This window comes from Equus przewalskii, chromosome 18, assembly GCF_037783145.1.
Source record: "Equus przewalskii isolate Varuska chromosome 18, EquPr2, whole genome shotgun sequence".
Classification (NCBI taxonomy): Eukaryota; Metazoa; Chordata; class Mammalia; order Perissodactyla; family Equidae; genus Equus; species Equus przewalskii.
The window spans coordinates 3,502,672-3,521,476 of NC_091848.1; the positions used below are offsets into that span (position 1 = coordinate 3,502,672).

At 46.2% G+C, this 18,805-nt stretch overlaps 1 protein-coding gene across 5 annotated transcripts in view; it reads right to left on the reverse strand.

Moving 5' to 3' along the window:
- SCHIP1 (schwannomin interacting protein 1) overlaps positions 1-18,805 on the reverse strand; it is a 145,993-nt gene that overhangs the window by 51,311 nt on the left and 75,877 nt on the right. Inside the window, exon 1 of one of the 5 annotated variants that reach the window (XM_070583016.1) lies at positions 1,751-2,249. The exons of 3 other annotated variants lie outside the window; for them this stretch is intronic. In XM_070583016.1, coding sequence (XP_070439117.1) covers positions 1,751-1,780 — 30 coding nt within the window. In that variant the 5' untranslated portion in view covers positions 1,781-2,249. Of the gene's footprint in view, positions 1-1,750; positions 2,250-18,805 lie in introns of those variants that run through there. One more of the 5 variants, XM_070583017.1, reaches the window with a different exon arrangement.

The following is an 18,805-nucleotide window of genomic DNA, read 5'->3' on the forward strand; positions in this document are numbered from 1 at the left end:
AAGCAGAATTGAGGCTTGGCTTCAAGGTTAATGCTTTTGTTTTTGCTGAGTTATGAATAAAGAGGAAGCATTTGAAAAGAACATACACCTGAAGGCAGCTGTGCTACAAAACCCCACGGAAAAGCAGGACCGACCAACTACCACTCCAGGCCTAAGGCTCTTCATGTTACTATGAAAATAAGCAAGACGACTTCAAAACTGTTACACACAATGGTGGTGTGGTATATCGTAGTTCACATCAAATGAAATCCATTTGTCTTCCCTTGGAAGAAGCAGTAGGCCAACAAAATACCTCCTCTCTAGATGAAACTGCTGATACTTGGCCAATTTTTGACCTATAAAAACAGTGATTTTTATGTTCAACTCAATGAAAAGATACAGGGAGTAATCTTATACTAGCATGCCTTTCAAAAATTAAATTACATGGTTTCTCTGAAAAGAGAGAAGAAACATCATCTTAATTATGACAGTAACGCAGCCCCTGGAGCGGTGCCCTAAGCTGGTCAGGTCTCCGTGGATGGCTGCCACTCTCCACTCCCAGACTCTGTACTATGTGGAAGTGAAGTTCTGGTTGTTTCCTCAGCATCTTGACCCCTTTCTCATGGGAAGAATTCCTGTGAAGTGTAAACCTCGATATTTAGGATCTGTGGACCTAAATGTACTCTAAAATGAAAATACTACAAAACAAGTCCACAATACAAAATTCCAATTATTAAACAGAGAAAAAAGTGCATAAATATATGATATAGGCACATTTTACTTAACTGAGAAACCAGTGCCTTGAGACTTGTTAAATGTACTATTTTGCCTGCACACATTTACCCCTGTGCAATCTGAGCTTATGAGAACACCTGCTCGTCTCAGGCAGCTTGCTGTTAAGCTGGAGAATCGGTCTCAGAGCCTCTAAACTCCATCAGTTGAGTGACACCCCGACATTAACTATCCAGGACTGGGACTAGCCAGGCTGGCTGCCACAAAGGGCAGTTTCTCTGAGAACATTCTCGCTGTCTGTTCACAATAAGGACACTTTCAATGCCACCTCGACAGCCGACATGGTAGCAAGGCGGATGAACACTCTAGAACTGGTCTTTTGAAATCATCTGTTTAATTCAAAACTCCAGTCGGCAAATTAGCACAAGGACGAATATATAGTACTAAAATTTTTTCTATTTGTTGTATTTTATGCATGTTGGTACCTTAATTCTTATTTAAGACAACATATGAGTAAAAGTAAGTTCAGAAAGGCAAACAAGCGCAACTTTAAACGTCAAGTGCATGCTGGCTGATCTCTGAAAATTTCTCAGATCAATTATTCCTAGTTACATAATCTCCTTACAGAAAATCCCAAAAACTGGATGTGAAGCAACTCACATCGTACGCGCTAAGCAGAAATCATATTTCCAACGTTCTCGCTGTGAAATCCCGACCAGATTTTCACTCTCCGAAGCCCCTTAAATTCAATTACAGTTCAAAGCAGCTCCTCGTATTTGCAGCGACATACAGAACGTGCGCGCACAGCACAGACCACCTCAGTGGACTTCACATACGCTTTAAAGGCCAAGGAAGCAGTTTTTCTGCCCCATTACGCCCCAGAAAACCTAATTAAAATTCAGCTACTGTATGCGATGAAGGCCCGGGGTGAAGGAGGGCAAAATCCCTTGAAAATCCAGACAGAGGCAACCTGCTGCTTTGGAAGACGAAGGCCCCCTCCCCCAAGGATGCCGGCCTCGCACGAGGCTGCAGGTCTCACCTGGTACGAGCAGTGCTCCTGATGGACCATCTCAGTGCATCCTAGGGCGCAGACCCCAAGCGGGACTGCTCAGCGGGGCTGCGGCGGGGCGCGGAGCACCCACCGGCGGAGAGAACGCCCTGGGAAGGCCGGGGCTCCCCGCCGACGAAAATGGATGCTGCTCCGCCGACCAACCTGCGCAGTGGCGCCGCCTGTGCCGGGAAGCGGGCCCGCCGCCCTCCTCGGAGCCGGCCGCGAGCCTCCCAACATGGAGCCAGGCCCGGCGGGGCGGGGGCGCGCTCGTCGCCGGCACAATCAGCCAATTATGTTACAGGCACAAAGAAAAGGATCAGGCTGGGGCTGGTGTGACCTTCTGGTGCTTTATGAAGGCAGTGAACTGATGTGGAAACATTCTAGTCCTCATTAAAGGGGAAAAGGGCCAGCGAGGGAGAGGGAGAGACAGACACGAACCCACGTTGCAGCGGGGCATTGCTAGCCTCCCGCGGCATCCTCCCTGCCCACAGATGCTCCTGCACGGTGCCTGCCAAAACCGGGCCTGAGGGATCCGTGCGGAGCTTGGGACATGCGAGAGGGAAGAGCATCCATTCTGAATATCAGTATTCAGATGTTTTCTGCGTTGAGTTTTTGAAGTGTTTGTCAACTTTACAAGTAAAAGGAGGGTCTTCATTCTTCAAAAAATATTTTGTAATTCTTTTGATTCCCCACTTATTTTTGGCTCTTAGCTGCTTTTTAAGTCAAATAGAAATAAGGTGAAATAATTATTCGTATACCTTTTTTAGTGAGAAAGCTTATTAAATTATTAAAGTCAGTATAATTCATTCATTTCATGAAAATGAAACTAAACCGCAAGTCTTTTCGAAAGGCTTTATATAAGCCTTATATATAAATCCTTATATATATGTAATATATATAATTACCCAATGCTGTGGCTTGACTATATAGACACCCCCAGTATAGCACATATGATCCGAGAAACAGACCGTTCTACCTAACAGACAGTAACAGAAAGAATTCTGGACTTGCGGACAGTAATCAAAGGAACCTAAGTTGGACCCTGCATGTTTCTGGGGGGAAAAAGCCCATTTCTGAAATGCTTCTGGGCCACTCTAGGATTTTAGGGTATACAAAAAGGAAAAGCCAGGTCTATAAATTCTTTAAGCTAATTTAAATGACAAAATTAAAAAAATAAACACAATAAAATAAAATTTCCTTATCTATACTCCTCAGTTGCCACAGGTAATTCATTTTGCTATTTATTAAATGGTCCTGAGCACATAAATGGTATTCAGTAAAATCTTGACTGAATTTAAGCCATCAAACTTTTTAAAAAATTCAATAGGGATATTATTTTTAAGCTATTCAATCAATCTACTCAAAAACTCTTGCTAATAACCGCCCAGTCTTCATTATACTGCTGATACAGAAAAATAGGTACTTTTTGCCTGAGGAATGAAATCAACATGTTTGACAAGTTTTCACAGCAAGCTCTCGCTCAAGGAATGCTGGGAGTTCGTGTTAGGAATAGTTGGTGATATGTTTTTAATTGTATAACTGTGTCTGTTACTTGAAAAGAGAAAAACCTGTTTTTATAAATACTCAATTTTCGCTATTAGAGATTCAAACAGGAGAGAAGTTTGCTACGCCAGTGACACTCCCATGCGTGGCCTCAGCCCTCCTAGTCAGGGAACAAGAGCGGCAGGGAAGGCCCGACTTCTGACCTCACGGGCTCGCGTTTTGGCCCGGGTTCACGGGGCTCCAGAGAACAGCACTCTGGAGATGCACCTGCAGGAGCTCACAGCCCTTCTCCCTGGAATGGGGCAGAGAGTAGAGGCCCCGCAATACGAGCACGACTTTTCAGGCCTGCTCATTGGCAGGTGGCACAATGAAAGCTTGATGAATGAAGCAGAAGCCTCAGCTAGACCGCGAGTCTTCTTAAATACAGGGTGAAGGAAAAAGACTGCAAGCCCTCCAGGGAAAGACAACAAAATCCAACACATCTCCACCCCAAACCCCATCCGGCCCCACTGAGTAATCTGTACAGGTCGGAGACAGAGACTTCTGTGTGGAGGGACCTGCTATCCAATCACCTGGATGAAGGTTCTGGAATCCTAAGTATGTGCAAGGAAAAGCAGGCCAAAGTAAAGCTCCTCTGGCAAGAAAGCAAACACAATCAAACGGAAGTCGTGTGCCTGCTGCAGATGGCACAGCCCCTACTTTGTAAGACAGACGCTTTAACTTCAAAGGCCGTCAGAACTTCTCTCAAGTCAGTCCTTCGACAGTTTATGACCTTAAGACTGAGGAACGTGCCTTCAAGCTGGACAAGGCCCAAAAAGCTGCTTCCTGGACTCTGTTCTCTTCTAAAAACTGCAGGCTCTGGGATATATTACATAAGCTCCTAAAGACGTTTATCATGTGTTGTTAAAAAAAAGCCTAAACGTGATCCCAGCCCTCACAGTTGCTGTTCCATAAATAGTGGACCTGACTCAGAGGTGGCTCTGGGGAGAACAGACTTCTGACAATTGTGTCCCAAACCCTGTCAAAAACCGCCTCAAGTGGGATAAACAAGATTAAAAACAGGAATTTATTAAGCAAGTTTCCCTCTATAGTCATTCATTGGAGAGGACGTTGTGTTACAATTTAAATTATGATTTGCCAGTACAAAACACTTTAAACAGAAACCAGCTGCTCCAAGAACATTTAAGCTAGAATAACTTGCCAAACTACAATAACATTTGCTATTTTTGGACTAAAAAATATTGACGAACTGTTTAAGTATGGTTTATGTAGCACAGAGATGATTTTTTCTTCACAGGTCTTCACAACTTCCCTTCCCATAAAAAGTACTAGGTTTCAGATTTAGATGGGACCTCAAGAGAGACACTGTTATTTTCCAGATATGGAAACTGAGGCCTAAGAAAGTTACGACATGCCCAAGAACATAAATGCTGCAAAACAAAAAGAAAAGGGAAGCTCCATGATTCTCTAGATGCAGGACTTGGAAGTGTGCCCAGTAAAACAGTGCTCAATGAGGGGCTCATTAGACTTGGAGAAAGAAACCTCCTTTGACTGAGCCAGTGTAGACCAGCTTGGAAAGCAAAATCGCTCACAAAGTCAGAGTGAGGCTGCCACTGTGGTTCTACCTAAATCTGATCCAAGGTATGTTTTAAAGGAAGAAAAATTAGAGTGTTTCCTCATTAAGCTATTATTCCTATTTCTGCCACCAAGCAATCTATTGTGTCTTTGAGTCCAGAAAAGTACTTGTTTTCAATTGTGGCAATTAATAGCAACAGAATGAGGGGGTTTCTGGACAGTAGATACAGTGATAGAAAGTCACATCCGCAGGCCATCCCAGCACAGCGTCAAAAGTGAATGACTGGGTCAGAGACTGACGTGCAACGGGCACAGGCAACTTTCTGGTACAAGCTGTATGATTTGATAAGGGTTTGGCTTATGCAACTGTATACATTTGTCAAAACTCATTGAATAATATTTAAAATTTATGCATTTCATTATATGGAAATTTACCTCAAAAGAATAAAAAAGATCTGGTTAAATTGTGAACTCTAGTTAATACTATGCAGGCTGAAGTATTTAGGGAGAGGGTGAATGATGTCTGCAGCTTTGAAATGCATCAAATAATTGAGATGAATGGATGGATGGATAGAGGGATGGGTCGAAGGAGAGCTGTGACAGACAAGTTGAGTAAAGCATTAATTGTAGAGTCCGGATGGTGCATAAATGGGTTTTACCTAAACACTTTTCAGTTTGAAATGTTCATGATGAAACGTTAGGAAAAAAAGTTATTGGGGGTGGGCAGGATGAGCAGGGAAGTCATCATCCTCAGCAATACCTCTTAAGCTTTTCCTTAGGAATTTGGGGAAAGCAGGTAGACATTTTACATAGCGTTAAGTTGTGCTTCTTCATAGGAAGAATAGGAATTCTTAACGGAAGAAAAGGAACTGTGAGGAAAATGAATCCTGTTCACGGCAGGGGAAACCAGGTCCTTGAATAACCCACCCGATGAAGAGCACAGCGGGCCCCACCTGCGGCAACAAGCCTGTGCCAAGGTCTTCACAGCGGACGGAGCACTTTCCCCACCCGACCCCTTGAGCCTCACACCCTTGCAGTGGAAGCCAACTCCTACTACGTGCCACGTGCAGACGCGTTTGTGCCCTCCGGGAGCTGGGAGAGAGGAGTCAGGCAGGATACAGACGGACCGAACGTGAGGACCAGTGAATTAAGTGCCTCCAAAGGGCCGCTGTTGTTTGCACTCTAGGAATTCAGGAGCGAGAACTCCGGGCTTGAGGATCTCGTTCATGTGGTCGTTCACTGTTCTATTTCTAGATTAATGTAAGTTTCCTTAGAACTCCGGTCTTGGTTGGTGTATCCAGTGCTGTTATCCCCAGCATCTGAAATAGTACCTGGCATATAATAGGCTCACAATAAATATTTCCAAATAAATGGTTATGACCTTCAGAAAGTTACCTCATTTCTCTTAGCCTCAGTTTCCTCATCTATAAACTAAGGATGTTAATTCTTTGTCTACTGGGTTGATGACAAGACGAAACAAGAATAACATGTAAAATAGTTTTTAAGTGCTGAGGAAAGAAATGGATTTTTTTCCCCTCTCCTAATTAAAGGCGATAACAACAGTCCAGGGAATAGAGCCCCAAAGGATGGAGGTGATGGTGGGAAAGGAAAGGAAAAGACAGAGGGATGCGTTTCATGAAATGATGTAAAAATGAACTCAAGGCATCGAGCCAGTAATCGACATGGGAGGTGAACAAGACAGGGCATCGTGAGGTTCTGAGACCACGGGGGAGTGAAAATGGTGCTGTGAACAGAAACAGGGACCCAGTAGGAGGAGCTGACTCTGAGGAATGGGGTTGCAGTGATGAGGGCTTTTAATTTTCACCATGAAGTTTGGAGTTGAAGGTGCAGGAGGCACCTGGGGCTCAAAAGAGAAGTCAGCCCAATGGGTGGACTTTGGGGCCTTCGGCAGGGAGAGGACAGCTGAAGCTGTAGAAATAGGCTAGATTAAGGGAGAGGCTGTAGGGCAAGAGCTGATGAGAAACAGACATCCCTGTGGTAAGCACAGTGATGACTCCCCAAAATACCTACATCCTAATCCTCACCCCAGAAAGGTGAATTAAGGTTGCTAATCAGATGACCTTGAGGCGGGGTGAGTAGCCTGGCTTCGCCAGGTGGGCCCAATGTAATCACCAGGGTCCTTATAAGGTAAACGGAGGCAGCAGAGAGGAAGAATCAGAGAGATGGCGGAGCGAGGGAGATTCAGCCAGGTGTTGCTGGCTTTGAGACAGAGGAAGGGATCACAAGACAAGAAATGCGGGCGCCTCTAGGAGCTAGAAAAGACAAGAAGTGGATTTTCCTCTACAGCCTCCAGAAGGAATGAAGCCTTGCCAACACCTTGATTTCAGCCAGGGAGACTCGTTTTGGACTTCTGACATCCAGAATTGTAAGATAATAAGTTTGTATTGACTTACGTCACTGCGTTTGGGGTGATTTTTTATCATAGCAATAGAAAACTAATACAATCGTCTTAGTGACAGCCTGCATTCAGAAGGCAAGAGGAGGCAAAGGGCATGTGGTCCACAAGGTGAGAGGAAACTGAAAACCGAGGTAGCGAGGGGTCACGGAGAGGGGGAGGCTGACGGAGCTCAGCAGCTGCAAACACTGCAAGGAAGCAGAGAGGACTAACAGGCTGAAAGAGAGCCACAACCAAAAGTCATTAGTTTTGACTGTTGGGAATTCGTCAGTCTCCCTCGAGAGAATAATTTCAGGAGTAGTGTTAGGGGTGGAAGCCAGGTTATAAGAGGTTAAGAAGTTGAGGGACTGAGTAGACAGCAGTTTGTAAGGAAGTTGGTGGATGAATTTGAGCATTAGGGTGGTAGCTTGACTGCAAAACAGAGAGGCTGTGGTTGTGGCTGTTTAAGATAGGGAGACCCAAACGTGTCTGCGAGCACCAGGGAAGAAGCCAGCGAGAAGGGAGAGACTGACGACGGCGGTGGACAATCCCTGAAGGACCAGGTCCTGGAAGAGTTAGATGAGGAGCACAAGATGGGTGTTCATCGACTCGGCACTGAAGGTGTGGAGAGAAGTCACAACGCACTGCCGAGCAAGGAGGCGAAAGACGCAGGAGCACCAGGAGGTGCGTATCCTCGACTGGATCCTTGAAGGAGCAGCAGGTGACCCCAAGGAGAGGGAGGCAGGCTAGAGTGGGCTCAGAGAGGCTGGGCCAGTATGGGGGAAAGCTTTTCCAAGGGATTTTGTAGGGAGTGTTGCTGTATTGAGAATATTCAACTGATGCTACGGAAGAACAAGAAAAACAAATGGGATGGATGAAACTTATGTGTTAAGTACAGATAATGAATATGTAGTAGCTTGTCATACATATGTGAGATGTTTAAGATGTATTAGATTTAGACAATGAGTAAGAAGACAGGCAGAATTCAAGAGATGTGCTAAGTATCAATAAACAAGTTAGTAACCTAGATGTGTCAGACCTGAATCAAGCTCGGGTGTGGAGTATAGAAAGAAATGGAAAGACTAAGGAAGCACCTAATATTCATGACACACTAAATAACCCGAGGCCCTCAACGTTCATTAGATTGTACACTGACTGCCTATTGTTGACGCCCATTCTTGCCCTATGTGTCCTCTGCTCAAGAAATGCAAATAAACCCATAGCTGCTCATCAGGCCAGGGGGCAAGCCACAGAGGAAGCCAGAGGGACTTGCCACTGTGTCTCTGATAAAGCAAGTTGCAAGTCATTAGACCTTCCTGTCTAACTGGACCTCCTTTCTCAAACCTCCACTCTGCTTCGTAACCATATCAGCGACAGGGAGGGCACTTGTGGCACAAAGGCTGCACATAAAGATATCGCATAACCTAAGATTCAGGCAGTGCAGCCCCACCCGTGTCCTAAGTATATGAGCTCATTCCTTCTCTTCCTCTTGCTTCTTGACATGTGTTTTAAGTTGATTCAATGAACTTGATTTGAGGATCTTTACTTGGTCTGTGGTCTCTGGGGGAGAGTGCCGGGTGTGCACCTGGAGGCCAGCCTGCACCAGGGGCACTTCCCGAGCGGCAGAGGATGCTCAGCAGGATGTTCCCACAGCTTCTTTCCACCCACTCTGAGGCCCAGAAATGGGGAGTGAGAGAAGGATAAAAATGAGATAGTGTATACTTTTTTATCCTTGTAATTATAAATAAGATACTTACCTGAGAGTCTTACAAACTATGTAAATTACTGAGAAGTTTTGACAATTTTGACCCCAGTTACACTTGTGTTTATTATTTCAGATATTAAAAAAGTTTCCTGAACAAACTATTAATGTGACTCAACAGTTGTCACTTTTTCTTTTTTTTAAGTATTAGAACCTGCTTTTAAAATGAAAACTAATATGCAAAACAACCGACAGTGTTTTCAATCAAATATAAAATTATTTTTAGTTCAAATTTATAATGTTTACCTATTATATCCTTCAATGAGAACATGAGGCGGTTTTGTTATACACAAACATTTAAAAATAGGGTTGATGTCAGTTATAGTCTTGTTTCACCCGTATTTTTACAGTTATTTGTTTTGATTGTGCTGCCTGGAGAATCCTGTTTCACACAGATTAGTAGTTGGAAAGGGCAATAGTGCTTTTTAAGAGCTTATGCTGAGGCCAGCCCGGTGGCGCAGCAGTTAAGTGCGCACACACATTCTGCTTTGGTGGCCCAGGGTTCGCCAGTTCGGGTCCCAGGTGCAGACATGGCACCATATGGCAAGTCATGCTGTGGCAGGCGTCCCACGTATAAAGTAGAGAAAGACGGGCACCGATGTTAGCTCAGGGCCAGTATTCCTCAGAAAAAAAAGAGGAGGACTGGCAGATGTTAGCTCAGGGCTAATCCTCCTTGGGAAAAAAAAAAAGAGCTTATGCTGCAATCTCTGGATATTTTTCATTAAACGTATCCAGAAGCTTGAAAGCAAAGCAATAAGAAATTTATTTCAAAATTGATTTACTAACAACATATAGCCATTGCTCACATTTCTTATTATAAACAAGAAAAGACGGGGTACCCAGACTTACACTAGGTCGTCAGCCTAGAACCGGCCCTTCTCACCTGTCACTGCACCATCCCCCTAGTGGGCTGGAGGAGAGAAAGTGCCAAGCAGATGTGCGCCCAAAGCTGGCAGTAAACTGCGCCGGCCCCTGGCAACTCGGATCGTCTTTCTGCTTGAACAGGCACAGGCATGAATTTCAGCAAGACCAGTAAAAAGCGACCACCTTCGTGGTCCAGGACACATTTACAAGTTCAGTTGTGAGGACTATAAAAGACTACTTAACCTGGCAGGACAAATTAATATGCTGATCAAAAAAGGGGGTGGAGGGAAATATTTTGCATAGATATGAGCAAATAAATCACTACAATTTGGGCTGAAATGTTATACTCTTCTTACCACAGCTTTATAGGACAACTTTCCTCCAAAAGCCCAAAATCTCCCAGACAAGCCCATTTGTATCTGTGTTCTGAATTATCTTCACATCTCAGAACTCTCCAATTTCCAATCTGAGTTTTGGGAGGCGGAGGACGAGGTGTTTAGCAGCTCACGTAACGGGTGCAACGAGCCTCTAAGAACACGGCCTGGACCCGGGCTTTCCACCGACACGGTTTCATCGTGCAGCAGGCGGTGCTACAGCGGCAGCCTCCCCTCCCTCTGCAATAACGAGATGGTTTATATTTCAGCAGGATTCCCCCAAAGTGCTTGTTTACTGGCACAGTCGTGGTCCTCTCCCTATAGTATTTTCTGGCCAATGCCAACAGAAATTAACACACTGTAGAAAAGTAGTAACTGACTCATAGATAAATTTGGGTGATGTCTACGTGGTTTCATCCCAAATTTATGTCACTGTCTTAAGGACCATTTCTTTTAGTCTCTGTTTTCCAGCCTTTTGGAGTCAGAGAAAGCAGTGGCAGAAAAAGCGAAAGGTAATATGAACCTTCCAGAGCTAACACAAGACTTTCCAAATAAAATAAGTTGGTTTGTCAAGAGGGGCCACGTCAGGACTAGCAGCAAGTGTGTGCATGCGTGTGTGTCTGTGGAAGCGGCGCGTCCCTTCGTCCTCCAGGTCCTCAGGATCTCAGTGCACTGAGCTAAAGCAACACGCAGAATCCCCAGGGAGAGCAAAGGCTGTTTCCTCCCAGGTGGTGGGGGCTGATTTAAAGCCCCGTTAACGGAGCACCAGCGAAGGGGACTGACCCTCACCTTGAAGAGAGGTGACCTCTAGTGGACAACTGTTTTTCAACCATTTCAAACTGAATAGGATTAGAAAACAAAGATAATGTTAAAAGTAGGATCCACTGTCTTATTGACATTTTAATGATATTTTGATACCAATTATAAATACAGTCTTCATTTACAGTAATAAAAGTGTATAAAGGTCACACTAGTGCTAATACCGCCGAGGCTACAACCTCAGCCATCTCTGAGGCTCTGGCTCCACTTGGCCTGTTACTGGTGAATTCTCTCTGGCTACCTCCCATGTGAAAGCCTGTCTTCCCTACTCTATAAAATGGGTTAACACATAAACTTTCATCGCCCTGCCCCCTTGAGGCTGCCAGATGACTGTCTTTTAAAATCAAGTTTATTTTATATGATGATGTTTCCAAATCAGCAACGACAACAACAAAACTAAACAAAATAAATATCACATTATATATTGGCATGTATATGAGCAAAAGACTATCAGATTTCAATTCAAGGTCTTATATAAATGCAATGAAGGGCAACACACTGATTTCTTTTTACAGTGACTGCGGAAAAAATATTTCAAAAACTAACACCACTAGCTCATTAGTTTATTATGAAATTTTAGTTTATTACGAAAGAGCTACTATTTTCAAAAGATTATTTCACAGAGCAAAGCAAAATAATGATAAAAAATGGAAACAATCTACGGAGCATATCTTTTCTGAAAACTATCTGTTCATCCACTGATGTATTTCCCTAGCTCACTGCTGAACGCAGGACAGAGGCATAATAATTTATGATTAAACTCTATTAACATGATCTCTAAGGAAATATTAAAATTTTTTAGTGGTCCTTGGGTCTCTTCCCCCCCGAATACAAGGGGAGTGTTGAAATGCCATTCGATGTATGGGCTTTAGTATTCACGGGCTTCCTCAGGTGTGTTCTCTAACCAGCACGTCAGGGACAGTCAGCAGCAACACGGAATGGCTTTACGGTCTTTCCCGTCCTCGCCCTCAGAAGAGGCGTTCAAATGATGTTAGCTGCTAAACGGCAGGAGAACAAACACTGGTCTAAAAAGTTTTCAGTAGTATAATAATGCCAGAATATCATTCAATGATTTCATTAACTTGCTTTCTCTTAAAGCTGTTGAATTAAGAAAGTTTCTCATCTTCTAGTAATAAATTCTTTCAGAATAAAAAGGTGCTGGTTAAGAAACCATGCTGCTCCGAACAATGGACAACGGGTGAGCTCGTTCTCGGTGGGAAGGGTTCAAATCAGTCATGGATTCCTCACAGCAGTGAAGTTCACCTGCACACCAACCCCACTTTCCTGAGACTCCCAGACTTAACCCCGTTTTCCTTTGTAAGCAGCAAAGAGAGCCTCTTTCGGACACGTAAGCTGGGCTGACAAAGCATTCACTTCTCCATGCTTGGGCTTTCCCACCCCTTCCTAAGAAAGCCAAGACAGAAATCAGCAGTCCTGTCCAGGTCCAGGTCCAGGGCCTTGTGGACAGCTGTCTGCCTCACTCCCACCCCTCCTCTCCCTCAGCTGAGAGGACCTGAAGGGACAGAAGAGTTGGCTTGTTTTCATTCCTGACATTCAATCAAAGCTAAACTAAAGCACAAAACTAGGAAAATAAACACGGTCCATTATGCACAGACACCACGCCTCCTCCCCTCCCTGCCTGACTCCTGGGTAACTGGGTGTGAGGCCGCTGGCGAGGCACACGGCGCCTTTGCAGTGGGAACTCACACTGATGGTTGAAGCTACTTGTGTTTTGTTTTGAGGTTTTTAAAATCAAATTCATTTTCCAAAGGACAATAGTGGTTTCTCCAGCAGAGCTGTCACTACAACTGAGGTGATCAGACCTTTAATCCTAATTTTAGATGGCGTAAGGTTATAAAACATTTTAAAAGAAATTTAGCACCATTCACTCACGGCTGCCCTGAATTGATAGTTTCAATAGTTGCTTGATTTAGTTCCCAAATTGTTATAAAAAAATGAAGTGCTTGCAGCCTTACGCTTTGTGAATTAGAGGGTAAACATGTTCTAAAAACATAAATCAGATTATGTCACATCTTGACTTAAAATTCTTCAGGGGTTTCCCACAACATTTAGGATAAAATCCGAAATCCCTAAGGCTGCTGCGGGCTCTGATTCACCCTCCAGATTTCCTTTGCACCTCTCACAATCTTGTCCACTTAGCTCTGGGCACACTGGCTGCCTTTCAGTTCCCTGGAAAAGCCAAGCTCGTCCCTGCCTCAGGGCCTTCGCACGAGCTATGTCTCATCCCGGACACCCTTCCCCCTCCATTCGAGTAACTTCTCTTGCTTAAAGTTGGAGGACTTTCCTTAGCTCCCAATCTAAATAAGGTCTTGCCTCAAATTCGCTTAACGTACTGTGTTTTCTTTCTTAGCATTTACCACAATTTGTAACTATTAGGTCGTGGGACTTGTAATGTCAATCTGCTCCACTAGACTGCGTGCTCCCGGAGAGAGCAGGGGCTGTGTGCCTCACATCTACCACTGTACATTCTGCATCCAGCACATTGCCAGGCTCATGGTCGGTGTTCAAATATTTGAATGAATGAATGAAAGAATGAATGAATGAAATTCTTGGCGTTCTCTCACATCAGGACCTTGGGATGCAGGGTAGGAGCGTGCCTGCAGCTGGCTGTATGAGTTCCACTCACGGCTGCAGCAGAGCTGGTCTAGAGGCCATGTCCTCGTCTCTAGACAGGGTAAAGCGTCGCCTGGACAGCTAAGTGGCTGGCTGCCAGCTTGTGAGCTGAGCCCGGGGAGGCCTTTGGGCTGCATCTCCCTCCTCGCCGTGAACTGTGGTTTCGGCTGGCTCAAGAGGCACCCTCGGCTTGCAGGTCTGCCTCAGGGCAGGGCTGACTGCCAGCTGGGCCTGAGGACAAAATGGCCATCTACAGCTGCCCGTTTAAGGTTAACACTAACCTGCATCCAGCAGACCACTGCCCCAATCCAGTTCAAAATTAGTAAGGAAAAAAAAAACAGCCTCGTGTTTTTTCCCTTCTCAGTTTGCCACCTTGTGTGGTGGATTTCTGGTTCCAGGAGATAGCCTGGCAAAAAACGCAGATAATCTGATACTCTCAACTTGTGTACCCCAAAAAAGGATGGTGATAGACGGTCAGATAATGGTGAGAATTCTTATATTTAAGGAATGATAAAGTGCCCCAACTAGTTTTCTAATCAAAAGAATGGATGGAAAGTGACCAGCAGGAAGGGGAACCGGGTTTGGGAAGGACTGGTACTTCCGCATTTGTCTGCCTACCATGGACATGCAGGCTGAGGGAAAAAGGCAAAAAATGAAAAAATGAGCATGTTTGCTTTCTTAGAGGAAAACAAAAACAACAGCTAAAAACAAGCAATAACATAAAATTCAGGCTGTGGCTTTCCAGAAAGCATTCTAACGTTTGAGAATTGCTGGATGTGGCTTGAGTGTCTTATCCACATGCTTCTGTCTGCAGAACCATTTGCTATTCTCTCCTACAGCACCATGACCGATGTGATTTCCACAGCAGAAGTACTGACGTTTCAGTACTGCAGGTACTTGCTTGCCCTGTGCTGGTGAAAAACTAATCCTGAAGCCGGACCCAGTGCGAGGAGTACAGGTCTGGGGCTGCTGAATCCAGAAGGCCGGCAGACCCTTCCTCTAGCGCCAGGCACCGCAATCTGGGTGTGAGGGCACAGCTGTGCAGGCCCCTACCTTCCCAGACTCACTGAACGTTGACCATCCCCAAATGACAGGTCTGTCTGGAATGAAGCCCTGCCCTGCTAGTGTCATCTCCCTCTCTTTCCTCAGCCCAAGGCTACTGTTCTTACACGTGCGCACTAAGGAAACCAATGCCTCCTGTAAAGACAGTGAGAGTGCTCCTACATCCAGGTGCGAAATGCTCCTACAGAAGGACTCAATGCTCTGTTTCCATGAACGACAACAATTCGGTCATGCTTCACTTGGAGTTAAGAATAACTTTCAGATTTTCAACTTATTAATTCATAAGTTGAAATGACAATAAATGAAGAACCCTCCTGAAAGTGATGCTAGTTCTTCTTGTTGAAAAAAAAAACGACTGAGAAATTGGGAGTTCATAAAGTTTTAGAGTCACTCAATTGTTTTCTTATTTACAAATGATACAGTTAAGTGTTTTTCATTATTTTCAAATACCCTTCATTGCTGAAATGTTGACACGTGGATGGGATGATCAATCAAATGACCTGACCCCGCCGTGGTCATGTTCTACTCATAATTTGCTTTTTTAGGGGTTGGAATAGGCACAGGGCCAGCTACACGCTTTGCAAGGCCTTGCAGGAAATGAAAATGGGGACACTTTGTTCAAAAACTAAGAATGTCGGGATGGCAACAGCAGAGCAGTAAGCCAAGAGCTTGGCCCCTCAAAGCCTAGGGCCCTGAGTGACGGCAGAAGATACAGATCGATGAAGCTGGTCCTGGGTGGTAGATGGGGGAAGAGAGAGGAACCAGACATATAGGCATTTAGTTTTAGAATTAGTTTCAGTTTTGAAAGAAGAAAGTATCTTTGACTTTTGGCATGCAAACACCAATGGAAAGACATAACTTCCTTCAGTATGACAGGAAACGAAATTTCAGAGGTTGCTGAGGAGGAGAGGAGGGCAATGACCTTTACCAAGCACCTACCGTACACCTGCTGCTGGCCCCAAGCTGACCCTGACACTGTCCCATTCTTTCTTGCTCCAGCATAGGACTAATGCCACAGTATAGAAGCAGAACCTAACTGAGGTCAGTGATGAGTTTAAGCTTAGTGGCTTCAGGCTTAGAAAGCACAGGTTAAGAGATGCAGACACTACAGGACACCTGGAGGCATTCTGTAATTCTAGATGAGATTTCTTTCTTGGTCTACATCCTCCACTTAAGACCACCTACCCCCCACTGCTATCAGCCCACAGACCCCAGAGATCCGTGTGCTCTGGGCGAGAACTCCTCCCCTCTCTCCGACACTAGCAGCTTCCCCTCCACTGTCTGTCTTGGAGACCATCTAGCCTTACCTCCAGAGGCTTTTTGCTCCTATTGATGCTCCTGCAACTCCCACGTCATCCGTCATCGACCTGCGTGCCTTCCCACAGGGCTCTGAACAACACCTCGCAGGCCCCATCTCCTCCGCCTCCCCCAGTCCTCCACCGCCTTTCCAGTGGGCCCTCTTCTTGGAACATTCCCTTCCCCGTCCTGCTCCAACAGGAATGTGTAGGCACTGTCTCTCCTATAGCTCTTTCAAGTGATGGCTGTTTTCTCTCCTACCTCCCTCTTGCCAAAGGGCCTGTTGGATGGGTAGGTGTCTTCCTTGCTACTCTTTCGTTCCCAGACAACTTCTCCTCCTCCCTAACACTCTGCTCTGACTCTCCTACCATCAGTCTCCTGACACCACCCCTAGTGAGCCCCCCGAGTTAGCCCTGCTGTTTGCAGTCACCCATTCCTGCCCCAGGTTACTATGCTTCATGCCTTCCAGAGTCACTTTCCATGGTGAATTCTGTTATAAAGCCTGGGAATTTCCATGTCTGCTGGATGATTCCTGCAATATCTTGGCCTGTGAATTTCTTGACTTCATTCTTCTTCCATTCTATCTCAGTTACATGCCCTCCCATAGTCACGTCCTGACCTCGCCATCGCCACCAACTTTCCGCCTTCCAAAGTTTCATCTTCAAGCCTCCTGTTCTCCAATCACCTCACCTTGTCATTCCGGCTAACTTTCTCCAGTGCCCTGATGTCAATAATTCTTCAACTGCACTAGGCCCTGCATCCCATGTGCTGTCCACCATTCCACCAGCCCTCACCCCCATATGTCCTCCTCGCTCTGCATCTTAGATTCCACGGCCCATCCTCACAACCACCAACTCCCGCACTCCATCTCACTTGGTCCTCTCACTTCACGCGTGCTTGGTTATATCCCAACTGCAGACGAATTCAGCTCTTTGCCACGCTGTGCCTGTTCCCAGGCTGACGTATGTGGCTGGAGCAAACACACACACACGCTAACTGCTCTCACTGTAAATCATGACCACTCGCCCTAGTGTGATTTACAGTGCCCTGGTGCTGGCACCGCCCGCTCTCCGTGTTTCCCAGTCCGTCCACTCCCACACTCTCTACACAACCACAACAGTCCCTGAAAGAGCTGTCGAGATTTACTGTCCACACTTTCTCTCTCCCATTTATTCTCGTTTGCACACCCTCCAGTAGGGTGTGTCCTCACCATGCCATTGAAACAGCCAACCTTCCTAAACCCCAAGAGCCATTCCCAGTCTTCCTCATGTTAGATCCACGAGCAACGTTCAACACAGTCGGCTTCCAGGACAACGTTCTCTCCTGTGCTTTCCCTGCATTAAAAGTCTGTCCTCTGCTGAGCCCTCCTCCTCTCTCCCACTGTTTACCCACTGGAGCTGTGATGTCCAATAGGGTAGCCACTAGCTACATGTGGCTATTTAAATTTCAATTAAATATAAGAAAAAATTCAGTTTGTCAGTTGCACTTGTCATGTTTTCAGTGCTCAACAGCCACATCTGTCTAGTGGCAATCATACTGGACGGTGCAGACAGAGAACATCCCCATCACGCAGCAAGCTCTGTTGGCCCGCGCAGCACTGGAACGTGCAAGGCGCAGTCCTCCAGTTTCTCTTCTCTCTGAACTCACCCTCTCGGAAATGTCATCCCGGCTCTTGGCTGGTGACTCCAAAACTTCTCTCTCTAGCCCGGACTCCAGACTCCTTCATCTGCCTGCCTGCCTACCATTTACACTTGCATGTTTAACAGGCATCTTAAATTCATCATGCCTAAAACCAGCTGCTGGCCTCTCCCGATCCCTGGATCTCCCACCCACGTCTTCCCCATTTCCCTAAACGGCAGCTCCACGCTTCTGGTGGACCAGGCCTAAGATGTGGGGGTCAGCCTTGACACTTCCTGGCTCCTCACATCCCACAACCTGCCAGCAAATCCTCTTTGGCTGAACCTTCAAATGCGCCCAGGGCCTGCCCACTTCTCAGCTCCTCCACTGCTACCCTTCTGCTCTGACCCAGCACCGTCTCTCAGTGGGGTCACTGCAAAGCTCTGCGACCCGCACTGCTCTGTCCTCCCAGCCTCCACGGAACAGCCAGGGTGATTCTCACAAAAGATCGTCTGATTACAGCGCTTCTCAGGTCTGCTCAAAACCCTCTCATAGCCTCCACCCTGCTCCGAGCAGAAGCCAAAGCGCCGCTCTGAGCCTGCAGAGGCCTCTCTCATCTGCCTCCAGCGCCGAGGGAGCCAGCTTCCTGGGCCTCACGCAGCCCTCGGCCTCTGCGCTCTCCGCCCTGCCTGGGACTCTCCGGCCCCAGAGAGCCTGTGAGGTATGCCCAGCCTTTCTCCAGATCCCTCCTCACGCGGCGCCAGCAGCGAGGCCTTCCCTGACGCCAGTCCACAGCCGTGCTCCCGCCTGCACCTCTCTCCTGCCCCAGACCCCCACCTCTGCTCCGGGCTCCCCCAGGGCACTCCCCACACTGCACCCCCACAGCTGTCCTTGTGTGGCCGTGGTTCAACTCCGGCTCGCGTCGCCTAGGACGGCGGGCCATCCCCAGATCTCCAGCAGTCACTCCATGAACGCCTCTTGAGCCAACCGTCAGACACAGGCACATATTTCCCTTCTTTTCTTACTTTTCCTCAGGTTTTAGTTACTTTGCTTGAGTAACTACCTCCACCCCATTAGGGTAAAATTCATTTAGTTTCAGACAGAATCAAAGCTAACGATTTTTAAATATTCTATACTGATAG